The following is a 12,377-nucleotide window of genomic DNA, read 5'->3' as shown; positions in this document are numbered from 1 at the left end:
TTATCTGTTTCATATTTTTGCCAACCAATTATTATTAGTACCACAAAGGCGATTTTGGTACCTAGAAAGCAATAAAAAATGATCTTATACACAAAATTGCTATTCCTAAAGTAGATTTCCTAACAAAGAATTCAAAATGCTGGTAGATATTATAATAAACAGTCCAGCTTTCACTCATACAGGAAACACTCCTGAAGAATAAAAATAAGAAAACAGACAAAATATAGCTATGTATTTGTTTTCACTTAGGTACAAACAGGTTTTAATGGTAACATCTGATATTAGCATATCAGAACACACCCAGTGGAAGCTTTGTCTTTGAAATAGGGTGTAATGCATCTCAGATGGCCTCAAACTTGCTGTGCACCTGAGGATGGCCTTAAATTCTGAAACTATTGCTTCTCCTCCTGAGTGCTGAGATTACATGCATGTATCCAGTATAGTCAGTTTATGAGGTGCTGGGAATATACATAGGGTTTCATGTATGTGAGAAAGGCCCTCTAGCAACAGAGTCATCACAGCCTCAAGTTGTGTTTATTTCATATATGGGAGGCTGGTGCTGTCTGCTGTTGAAAAACACTCACCAGAGAAGCCATAGTCAAGAGGCTTTACATAAACAGAGCTTACACACATCTTAACTATGCTGACGCTTTGAGCAAAGAAACAAGTAGTATTGTCTTTAAGCAGATGAAATTTTAGGACAACGCTTTTAGGTGAGCCAGAAATTGCCTATCCTATTAAAATATTAGAACTAAAATTAAACATCATTTTAAAGGTAAAGAAAATGGTAAAGGCATTTATTTCAGAGATTATTTTAAAAGGTGGTCAGTTAGAAAACCCTAGAAAGAAAGATAAGTAATAAAAACCCAGCTGTGGCTGTGGCTGTTTTCTCCCATCTTAAGTATAGTAATAAACAATTATTAGATCATGCTTTTTTTTTTTTTTGAAGGATCTGAAAGCTTCAGCTAACAGTGACATCTATGTTTGAGATTTGGAAAGAACTGAGCGATACACAAATGGCAACAGAACGTCGGAGAGACTGTAGGCCTTTTGTTTTATTGTGTTTTACTTTTATTAATCTATTTAATTTTGTTTTGCTTGTGTGTAGCATATGTATGCGTGATGGTGTGCTTACCCACGGAACTGATGTCAGGTTTCATTTTCAATCTGTTTCCACATTTATTTTTTGAGACAGAATCTCTCACTGAGCCTAGAGTTCATTGGTTTAGTTAGGATGAAGGCCAGTGTCTGTCTGTCTGTCTGTCTGTCTGTCTGTCTGTCTGCCCTTCCCACCCCTAGCACTGGGGCTGCAGGTATGAGCCACCAAGTCTGGGTTCTAGAGATTAGAACTTGCATCCACATGGTATATAGCAAGCACTTTACATCTCCCCAGTCCAACACTATGGGCTAAATAGAAGTAGAGAAGCATATAACAAATTTTTTTCTATCTAAATTTAACTTTTATAATATCAGGGCAAAAATACAGAACGGAATGATAAGTACTGATTAGCATATTTATAACAATGGGCATGCATCCATATAAAATAGATTTTTCTTCTTCTATGCTTCTCTATTAATGACTGATGTGTGTGGTGGTGTTAGAGAATTAATTAAAATTAATTTTAATTAATATGGTTTTGATTCTCTTTTTCTTGGCAGCCATCAATAAACTAGAATGATTTAAAACGATTTAAAGTTTTTCCTATAGGCAATGTAGAAAGTTAATACAATTTTCAAATTATAAATAATGACTAAATAGTTTATGTGAAATGAATGACTTGGGAACAGAAGAAAAATAGCACATCATAGAGAAACCGAGAGAAAAGGAGCCATTTCCTCAAAAAAAAAAAAAAATCAGCGTTTGTTGTTATGTGCAAATAAGGTTGAGATACAGAATTCTTGCTTTGGCAAAAATTATAGAAGGAAGCGTTTGAGGAATCCAACACAAAAAGTCACCGGGGAGGAATGATCTCGTACATCTTTTTTATCCTGAGGTCAGACCTGACTGCTAAGATGCTTTTGTGTATTTCCATGTCTCATTTAATGTAAAGTAGAACCCACTGATTTTCTGGTCACATTCAACAGGGAGGGAGGTAAAAACACCAGAAAGTTCAGAGAATTGAGGACTTATATTGCCTTGGGCACTGAATCCAGACTATTTCCTGTTTCTAACCAGGACCTTCAAAAAGGTGTACAACCTGACCCTTTTTGATAATTTCAACCTATGACAGAGTTTTATAGCATTTCCCACTAGCATTACACCAAATCCTTTAGGGATTTGTAAAGTGATATCTAATTAATTTATGTACTAATAAAATATCAATATATATAAATGGCATTTATGATTTAACATTTTTTTCCCCCAGAATGTGCATTCTGAGTCACGAGCAAATTCTTCTCTCAGTGCTGTGCACTATATACTAGCAGAGTTCTGGGAATTCATAAAATTAGCTTCGACATTAACATCAGAGAGCTTGAAAGAATGTGCCCTATATATCACAGAAAGAAAGCTCTTGCCTTAATGGGATTGTCCCATTATTTTTATGCCACCACAGGACGTGACATTGATATGAATGACTTAGACATTTTAAGATTGCCATCAATATTGTGCTCATGTATTTTCTTCAAAGAAAACACTTTCCTTGGTTGGAAAGGACAGATCCTGAAATAGCCTGGTGCATGCTTCTTCATTTGAAATTGGTGTAAAATTCTCTTTACAGTATTGTTGACTGCTTGGTGGAGACCACCCTGTATCTACTTCCTAACTTTTTGCAGGCAGCGAGAAGAAAACACCTTGACCATGGAATTGTGATGCGATGATGATGTAGTTTAAGCACGATCCAATACATCAGCCTGCACTAACACAAACGCCATTCCTGCTCTCTACTTACCTTGCTACGTGGTTTATTACGGGAGCAAAGTTGGTTGGCCCATACAACTGCACAGATTTCAGACTTCTATAATAAGCTTCCATGACCCCTTCAATGCCATCACAGTAAGGATTCTGAGGGTTGCCATTCTTGTAGAAAGTTATGAGGGAAAAAAAAGCAAAATAAAAAAGTTAGTCTACATGAAGACCAGCTAAAAAGATAAATTAACACAGTAATATACATTGATACGTATAAAGATAATTTGAACTTAAAGTTTTACAGTAGTAACCCCGCTCCCCCCCACACACTGATGAATTAACTGGCCCACAGATATTGCACAGATCATAGTATAAATTAAAGAGGGTGCAAAAATTCAAAATAACCTGAAAAGCACATCAGACACTTTAAAAAAACAAAGACACATTTAAAAAACTCAATTCCATATATATATACTTGTGCACATAGAGAGATTTTATCTATATGGAAGAAAATTAATGATAATTGTGTTTATCTCTCTGGGAGGTTAGGTATCTAATGGCTATCACTCCATGTCTTTATCATCGTCCACATTTCCCCAATTTAGTATAGGTAGTAAAAGTACACTACAGTCTACATGCTCTCAATTCAGTTCTACTTAGAAACTGCAAAAAAGCAAAATATTTGTTACGTACACACTTTTCAGGCCACAGCTGCCGGCCTATAACTAGAGAAAGGGTCATAGGGAATATAACTTGAAGTGAGGAATGTCAAAAACAAGAAAAATGGGAGAAAAATAATCAAATAGGATACCCATGTAGTTCAAGAGAATGGAGCTGGTTAGTAAAAAATAAATAAATAAATAAATAAAAATAAAAATCCTTGTTCTGCTTTTCTGGAACAGTGCCCACATGGACACCACATTCTTTCTCTCCCCACCCACGCCACGCCAGCACCTGTTGAGGCTAATCCTCCTGGTCCAGATTTTACAAGTGATTCAAGTGAGACCATGTTAATTATTGATTTTTATCCACTGGACTGTTCTCTAATGTTTCCCCCTTTGTATCTTGGCATGAAACAGTAATCTACACAGTCTCCTATATATGGGGGAACTCCGGAGCAGCCGAGGTGGCCTGTTCTGCAGCAGGAGAGCTTGTGAAGTTGTGCCGGGTTCAGACGCTGATTTGAGTTTGCAGACATCTGAGAGCCTGACCTGAAGTAGAGTAAAAAGCCAAACGGACGCGCCATGGGGTGGTTTCTGATGACATGGCGGCTGACTTTGCCAGAATGAGCGAGTAATCAGAGAGAAAGACAAAGCCTCAGCAGCTTCAGCCTTGTGTCTCCTCCACCCAATCTGCTCAGACTGGGCCACAATAGAGCAGCCTTTTCTCAAGGTGAGGACAGTTTAACTCACACCTCTGGGTGTGGCGCATGCATAAAATTATAGATATCTGCAGAGGCATAATAACCGTAATTTGAAACATTAATAATTTAAACACATACAACTCTAGTGTGCAGGCCTATGCTTACACAATCACAATAACTGATAACTTACAACTGAAGTCAATTGAATTCTCTATACTGAAGGGTAGGAGTGTAAAACGTCAGTAGTTAAAATGGTCAATAAAGTGGTGTTACACTTAACACGTGAAGAAACGGAAACACTGAGCTGTTAGCTCATCCAAGGTCACACAATGCAAGAGAGATAGAAACTGTGGCTCTGGGAAATCTGACCTTAAAACTTGATCTCTTAATCCCTTCTTGTCACCACTTATGACACAGCCAGTGTTTTTGCAAAGCTGGGGAGCTTAGAAACTACGGCAGATGGGATTAACAACCTCAATCTTGTTATTTATGAACAAGGTATTTATACTCACTGTTCTCTTTTGGCTGTATATTTTCTTTGAATACGTTAACTAACTAACACTCATACAATATTTCAAAACTGTGACATTTTGAATAAACATGTCTCCCACAGGCTTATATAAATTCTTGGTCCCCCAGTTGTTAGTGCTGTTTGAGTAGGCTTAGACTGTACGGTCTTGATGATGGAAGTGTGTCACTAGAGGTAGCCTTTGAGGTTTAATAGCCACATGCTGGTCTCATTTTGTGCTCTCTGCTTCCTGTTTATAGTGTAAGATGTGAGCTGCTCCTTACAGGAGCAGGAGGCCTGCCTGCAGCCATGGTTCTCCATCATGGTAGTTATGGGCTCCTGTCCCTGTGCAATTGTAAGGGCCCAATAAACCCTTTTTCTCACTAAGTTGCCTGGGTCATATCACGGAAACAAAAAAGTAACTAATACGGAAATGAAAAATAAATAAACAAATAAAACAAAACAGAAAACAAACAAAAACAAACAAACAAAAAAAAACACCACCCAGAAAAACAAATGCTGTGTGGTTCTCTCAAATAGGGAGATTCTGGCTTTGTCTTTTTTGTTTTGTATATGTTTTAAAAAATCTTATTAATTTATTCAGATTACAACTCAGTGGTTATCCCATCACTTGTATCCTCCTGTTCTTCCCTCCCTCCCGTTTTTACCCTATTTCCCTCCCCCAGGTCTATGACCGAGGGGGACCTCCTCCCCTACTATATGGTCATAGGCTATCAAGTCTCATCTTGGTAGCTTGCTTATTCTTTCTTTGAGTGTCACCAGGCCTCTCCATCAAGGAGAGGTGGTCAAATAAGGAGCACCAGAGTTCATGTCAAAGTCAGTCCCCACTCTCCACATAACTGTGAAGAATGTCCTGTCCATTGGGTAGATCACAGTAGGGGTTTGATATTTGCTATTGTATTGTCCTTGGTTAGTGCAATAGTTTGAGCAGACCCCCCTGGGCCCTGATCCACCCATCAACCAAGCCAATGGTCACAAGAAGCAAGCTGGTGTAGCCATTTTAATATCTAATAAGATAGACTTTCAACCAAAATTAATCAAAAGGAATGAAGAAGGACACTTCATACTCATCAAAGGTAAAATCAATCAAGAGGACATCACAATTCTGAACATCTATGCTCCAAATACAAGGGCACCCACATTTGTAAAAGAACTATTAAAAAAGCTTAAACCACACATTGATCCCCATACATTAATAGTGGGAGACTTCAACACCCCATTTTCACTGAAGGATAGGTCATTGAAACAGAAACTAAGCCGAGAAATAACATCATTAACTAACACCACGCGTATGGTTTTTTTTTTTTTATATGGGGCAGAGTGCAAACATAGTCCCAAACTGCTTCAAATTATGCAGTTGAGTTTCTCACATTGGGGGAAATCACAGGGGTCAGCACATCTGGAGTGCAATGGATAAGCCTCACCCTGAGGAAATCACCCTTGTGATCATGGTACCTCCCCTGCCAGGTAAGTATAGGTATTTAAATTGGGGTGCTTGTAGAAGCCAGGAAAGTAGAAAGGAGCCATTGGCGGTGGGCTAATCTCAGGGAAACAAGGATGGAACACACATGGTATCAAGTTGGAATTGGCAATAATGGAGAATGTTTAAGCACGGAAGGACATAAAAGAGTTGGGTGAGAGGGGTGGGAGGAAAGATAACTAATGTTAAGAATGTTTGAAAAACCCATATGGAAACCTACTATTTCACAAGATTCCATATATATATACATGATAGATAGATAAGAGATAGATAGATAGATAGATGATGGATAGATAGATAGACAGATAGATAGATAGGAGTAGAAATGGAGTTACCTTTTGTATGGTGATAATGCTCCTCCCACAAGCTATGTGTTATCAAACAAACATGAAACAAACAAACAAACAAAAATCCAGTGACAGATGTGAATACCTCCCACTGAGTTGTGGGCCAAGGGAATCCCAGATATCCCACAACAATACAGAAAGTTCCCATTGCTCTTGGTTGCCCACAAGAATTTGATGGTAAGACCCTATCGCTGAAAACACCACACATACGGGTCACATAGGTCATGGAGAAATGAAGCGGGTACTGACCTCGGAGTTTAATGCCTGGTTTCTAGCTTTCATAGTGCAAGAAGGTGCTATGCTCATTGCTAGGGAAGGCATCAACATTCTCATCCAGCTGTAAGCCCTGAAAGCTATAGTAACAACTGATGTAACAGTGGTATCACTCTTAGGGAAGTAACCACCTATTTTGTGATTGGTCATAAGACCTGCTTCACAGGAGAAAGCATCTCGCTTGCTACTACAACCCATAACCTGGGGAGGCCACTGGCCCTTGGTAAGGGCTTACTACTATTATTTGGCCAAATAGAGTATTAAGTTTTCTCCTAAATATTAATCTTAATACCTACAAAGTAATGCAGCTCCCAGACTTCATCAGAGAAGCTTTCTTCTTTCAGTGGATAGTGGCTGATACACGGACTGACAACTAGTCAGTGTTCAGAGGACTTCTACAAAATAGTGCCCTCTGGACATAACAGGATCCCCACACTGATGACCTCACAGCAGCTGCAGTTGCCAATATAAGACCTGCACAAGCTCAAACCAGCCAACCTTCCGGCGCGGATGAGAGATAGGCTTCAAACCTCGCTGAGGAGTGATTGGCAGTTGATGGGTGCCGAGGTAAGAACGGTCAATTTTCTTCAAGGTTGAGAGGGGGATGTTGATATTGGGAAATTTAGAGAGGGGAGTGGGTGTCGATATGTTAAAATACATTGTATACATGCATTTCAACATCAAGAAACAAATGAAAAGACTATAGTAAGATAATGAAAGATCTCTCTTTTCATTGTGAGATTGATATACGAAGTATCTAAAGTTTAAAATATAAAAGTTTAACATTCAACATGAAATGTTGGTTTTGATATTAACTGGAGGTTGCATTTGTGTGTGTGTGTGTGTGTGTGTGTGTGTGTGTGTGTGTGTGTGTGTACATGTGCATATGTGCGTGTGTCTGGTGTGGAGGCTGCATATTGGCATTGAGTGTCTTCTACAGTAACAGTTCACCTTATTTTTTGAGACAGTGTCTTTTGATGAAACTGGAGGTCACCATTGTTTTTTCTTCTTTTCTTTTCTTTTTCTTTCTTTCTTTCTTTTTTTTTTCTAGCTTGACTGGCTCTAATGCCTCAGAAGCCTTCCAGTCCCCACTCACAGCATAGAGATTATGCATGTACCACCATCCTCTGCTTTCTATTAGTGATTTTACTTTCATGGGGGCTTGGGATTTGAACTCAGGTCCTCATGCTTTCACAGCAAACACCTTCCTAACTCAGCCACCTCTACAGCTCTGAGCTGACCTATTTCAACTTCTTCTAAATAAGAGTTTATGGTGCTCTTTTCCCTTGAAAGTATAAGCTAATTAAAATGAAAACTCATTACTGATTTTGGGCATAGAAAAAAAAAGTATATTATATATCTGCCTTAGGGGAACAGTGGCAAACTAGGATAGTTCTAAGCTACTTTTATGATCAGTGTTTTCACCTTTTTGCTGGGGGCTTGTACTTCTGTGGAGCTCTTTCTCCTCCTCTGGAAGTGAAATTACAAGGTCACCATTTCCCCTCGTTTGGCAGTGGAAAGGCAGTAGCTGCCTGTTCGGCTTATCCCCATGGATTGCGGAAAGGATGAGTTCTGAATTAGTCCTCCTGTCATAAGAAGCAGTGCTAAGACTTCCTCATGGCCAGGGTGATAAGAATGCTTTCTAATGCCAAGTCTTATCTTTTAAGAATATATGGTTTCTGTTACATCAGATTATTTAAAATGTCTTACCAGTTACCAAAATTAGATTCCCTCATTAATGATCAAGTTGTAGTAAGTTATAAAAAGTTTTCTAAAATGAATTCCTTCAACAAATTATTCAGGAAATCAAGTTTTGTATCTTAAAAGCAAGGAGAGCGGCATTGCATGTGTGCCACTATCATCTCAGAGAATGCCTATTCCCCAGGGAAACAAAGGTACCCTGAAGATTTCACAGAGACTGTAACCACTAGGCAGCACTCAATTTGGGCTTATTGCCATCAGGACTAATGTCATTCCTGTTTCTCTGACAGTGTACAGGGCTGTTTTTCACAGATTTCCATAGGCTATAATGGTTATTTTATTTTATTTTATTTTTAGGAGTGTAGATATCTTTTAGAAGTTTTGAATTGGGTTTCCAGGAGAGCTTGCAGGTCAAATAATAAACAGTTCATTCTTAGCAGTAGACTTGACTATGAGTCTGAATGAGAGTAAAGACAAAGCAGAGAAGGGGATAGAAAGGCAAAACTTATCCATATGGGTGAGAGCTATGTAGAAAAAGTCATTAATCTCACTTAGTTGAACACAATCATTCCTCCTGAGGCCTTTAAAATAGACCCTGACCCGCACAAGTGGTTTTCATGGCTTTTTAAGTTTCTGGAAGATTTTAATTCTTTGAGGTGCATGAGATGCCTGACAGACACTCACTTCTGTATGGCACTGGGGGTATGAAGATTTGACTATTTCATGATGATAACAATGATCCCTTCCTCAGAGCATCTTTTCCTAAGGTTGTGTAGGTGATGGAATGGAAAAGCAAGAATGAACACAGAAAGAGCAATGCACAAACATTCATGAACATATGTGGAAAAAAATGAATCTGTTCACAAAAAAGCTTCTCTGTGTGTATGTACATGTGTGTTCATATGTGTATGCATGTACATATATGTGTGCATGCAAATGAGTCTGCATGTATCCATGCATGTATGTGTGCATATGTGTGTTTGTACCATTGTATGTGCACATGCATGTATGTGTGTGTGCATGCATGGACATGTATATATGGAAGTGTGCATGTGTGTATGTGTGCATACCATAGGTGTGTGCATGCATATATTGATGTGTGCATGTATGTCTATGTGTGTTTGCATGTATACATGTGTGCATGTGTATATGTGTGTTTGTGTGTGTTGAGAAAACACATATCTTACAGAGACACATGGGATGTTTTTGAAAGCTATGGTTAATAATGATGAAGAGCAGAAGTGTTAAGATAAAGAAAGATTGGGGTTTGCCCTTGGACTCTGAACTGTCAGGTGGCTCCTGAAGATGTTCTCATCACACCTAGTATAAACAGCACAGTATGTGTGTAATATTGCATCTGCTACACATGAGTATTTTTTGACATTATATAACAGTGGTTCTCAGATATCCTCATGTGGTGACCCCCCCCAACCATAACATTATTTCATTGCTACTTCATAGCTATAATTTTGCTACTGCTATGAATCATGATGTGGGATCTAATATGAAGGATATCTGATATGTGACCCCCCCCCCAAGAGGGTCACAACCTACAGGTTGAGAGCTGCTGGTATATTAGAGAGTGAGTATAAATTAAGAGCCTTGATTGTAGTAATTCAAATGCTATGTTTGTGTCGTTCACTAAGTGTTGGTCTCTCTTCCTCCCCAAGAGAACTGAGCCGTGAAGAAGCAGAACTAAGCCTGAGGCCACATCACCACCATCGGCATAAGGTTACCATCACCAGCTGGGAGACCGTTCATCATTGACTGACAGAGAAGGGATCTCTTGGCTCAGTGCTGTGGAATAGCATTCCTGGGTGCAGAATTCATAATCTACAGAAATGAAATTTCAATGCTCTGGAGGTTAGGAGGCCTAAGACCAAATAGCAGCATAGATGCTTGCTCCAGATAGGGGGATTGCTGCCTCCTCACATGACGGAAGGAGGAAGAGCAAGGGAGCAGAGGCTGTGTGAATTCTCTTCTAAGAAGGCTTGCTTCCCATCTCTTCGTGGTCTAACTACCTCTTGTATGTGCGCTGCATGTAAAAGCCCAGATGATGGCAGCGGGGGTCTTCCTGGTCACTTTCCACCTCACTGCTTAGACGGTATCCCTCCTTGAAGCTGGAGCTCACCAGTTCAGCTAGCCTGGCCCCCAAGCCTTGGGGACCCTCATCTCTTTGTTTCCCCAGCACTGCAGTCATGGCCACATACCCTCATGCCTCATGCCCTTCCTTTCATGTGGACGGTAGAGATCTGAAATCTGATCCTCGTGCTCAGACAGCAAGCACTTGGATCTGTTTTTGATCCAATGAGCCATGTTGTCAACATCCAAGTCTGCTCATCTCTTAGTAGGCTTACCTCTTAGTTTCGACAACACTAGAAATTTATACAAGATGCAGTCAGATCACAGCAATCTCTATCTTATGATATGGGAATTTAAAGAATCTGATTTGGGTGTATTTTTTAAACTAAGCCTAACAGTATATACCAGCATTGATTTGATTACATATATAAAGATGGAAAAAGCTGAGAAAGCAAGAATGACAGGGAAAGAGAAATGAGTAAGAACATACAAAAGAAGAGGGGACATTTGTATGGAAAATTAATAATTTCATTTAGTTTAATACAATTAGCCCTTTTTAAAAAATCAGGCATAAAGAAGAATGGCCAGTTAAAAATAGCCACACTTCCCTTGATAGTCTTTCCACCGAGAAGTCAAAATTAATTGTCCTACCTTGAAACCTGTGCTGGCCTTCGTAACTCACTTGATTAAAAAATGGTGTAGCATTTTAGAACTTCTAAGCCTGTGATCTAATGAGTCTGGAGTTTCTGTCCCAGACTTCAGAAAACTACACGTGGGGAACCTGAATTTCATGAGTCTGTCATACAAAGATGAGGCCAATGATAACCTGTGTGAAAGAGGCAACTGTCTCATCTCAGGCATCAGGCAACAAGCACAGGCAAAGAAGCCATCATAGTGTACATGCTCCACAAAGCACACGATGCAGGTAAGACTTGAGGATCTGAGTCAGTATCCAGAAGGGGGGCTCAGAAACATCACCTTAGTCAAATTATTCTGTAACTATTAAAAACATCTGCACTGAGACCCAGTATTTAAAACAAACAACAAACAAACAAACAAACAAAACAAATGTGCTTATCCAGTTATATTTTGACTCCCTTCCTGACCCACAGAGCATAACTTTAACACATCTGTGTTATTTTACAACTCCAAACTTAAGGAGTGTTTGTTACGTAGTGATGAATACCCAGAATAGACCTACTATGTATAAATGGAGGCTGTTTGGGCAGATTTACTGATATTCTGTCTTTTATATATATATATATATTGGCTATTCTCGTAAGTGAACAATTTTGAAAACTGAGATAAGTGTTTGGTCACCAAGACTTGCAACACAAACAGGTACAGGACTAACAGAAAGTCAACACTGAAGTATCTGGCATATTAATTCTTTCAAACTGTCAAGTATTTTTAATATATCATTACCAAGGCAAACTCATGAGATATCCTTCCATCTGGAGGCAGCTTTGCACCAAAACCAAGGGCTGGGAACATCTTATCGCTGTCGTAGTCTTGAACAATTTCTCCTACGGCCTTCAGTGCCATGCCATACGCGTTCAGTTGGTAAGGATTCATGTAGTGGAGAGAAGTAGGCTGGGCAGGGTTTCCTAATGACAGAAAACGCATTAAAAAACAAACTGCCAGGCCGTAGATGTCTAACAAGGCTGTATATTACATTTTACTTCAGCTTCAGATACTCAAAATTATCATTTTGCCGCCATGCCCACTCAGCGTCTTTGGCCAGACCTGGCTCG

General features: G+C 39.3%; 1 protein-coding gene across 3 annotated transcripts in view; it reads right to left on the bottom strand.

Moving 5' to 3' along the window:
• The window catches only part of CPNE8 (copine 8), a 181,406-nt gene that overhangs the window by 19,105 nt on the left and 149,924 nt on the right, over window positions 1-12,377 (bottom strand). For all 3 annotated transcript variants that reach the window (XM_084749495.1, XM_084749496.1, XM_084749497.1), the window contains 2 exons: window positions 12,049-12,230; window positions 2,892-3,019 (listed from right to left, as the gene is read on the bottom strand). In XM_084749495.1, coding sequence (XP_084605621.1) covers window positions 2,892-3,019; window positions 12,049-12,230 — 310 coding nt within the window. The remainder of the gene's footprint in view (window positions 1-2,891; window positions 3,020-12,048; window positions 12,231-12,377) is intronic.

The sequence above is a fragment of the Acomys minous genome, assembly GCF_964271855.1.
Source record: "Acomys minous genome assembly, chromosome: 12".
Classification (NCBI taxonomy): domain Eukaryota; kingdom Metazoa; phylum Chordata; class Mammalia; order Rodentia; family Muridae; genus Acomys; species Acomys minous.
Note: the sequence above shows the minus strand (reverse complement) of the source record. Positions and strands in the feature narration are given on the sequence as shown.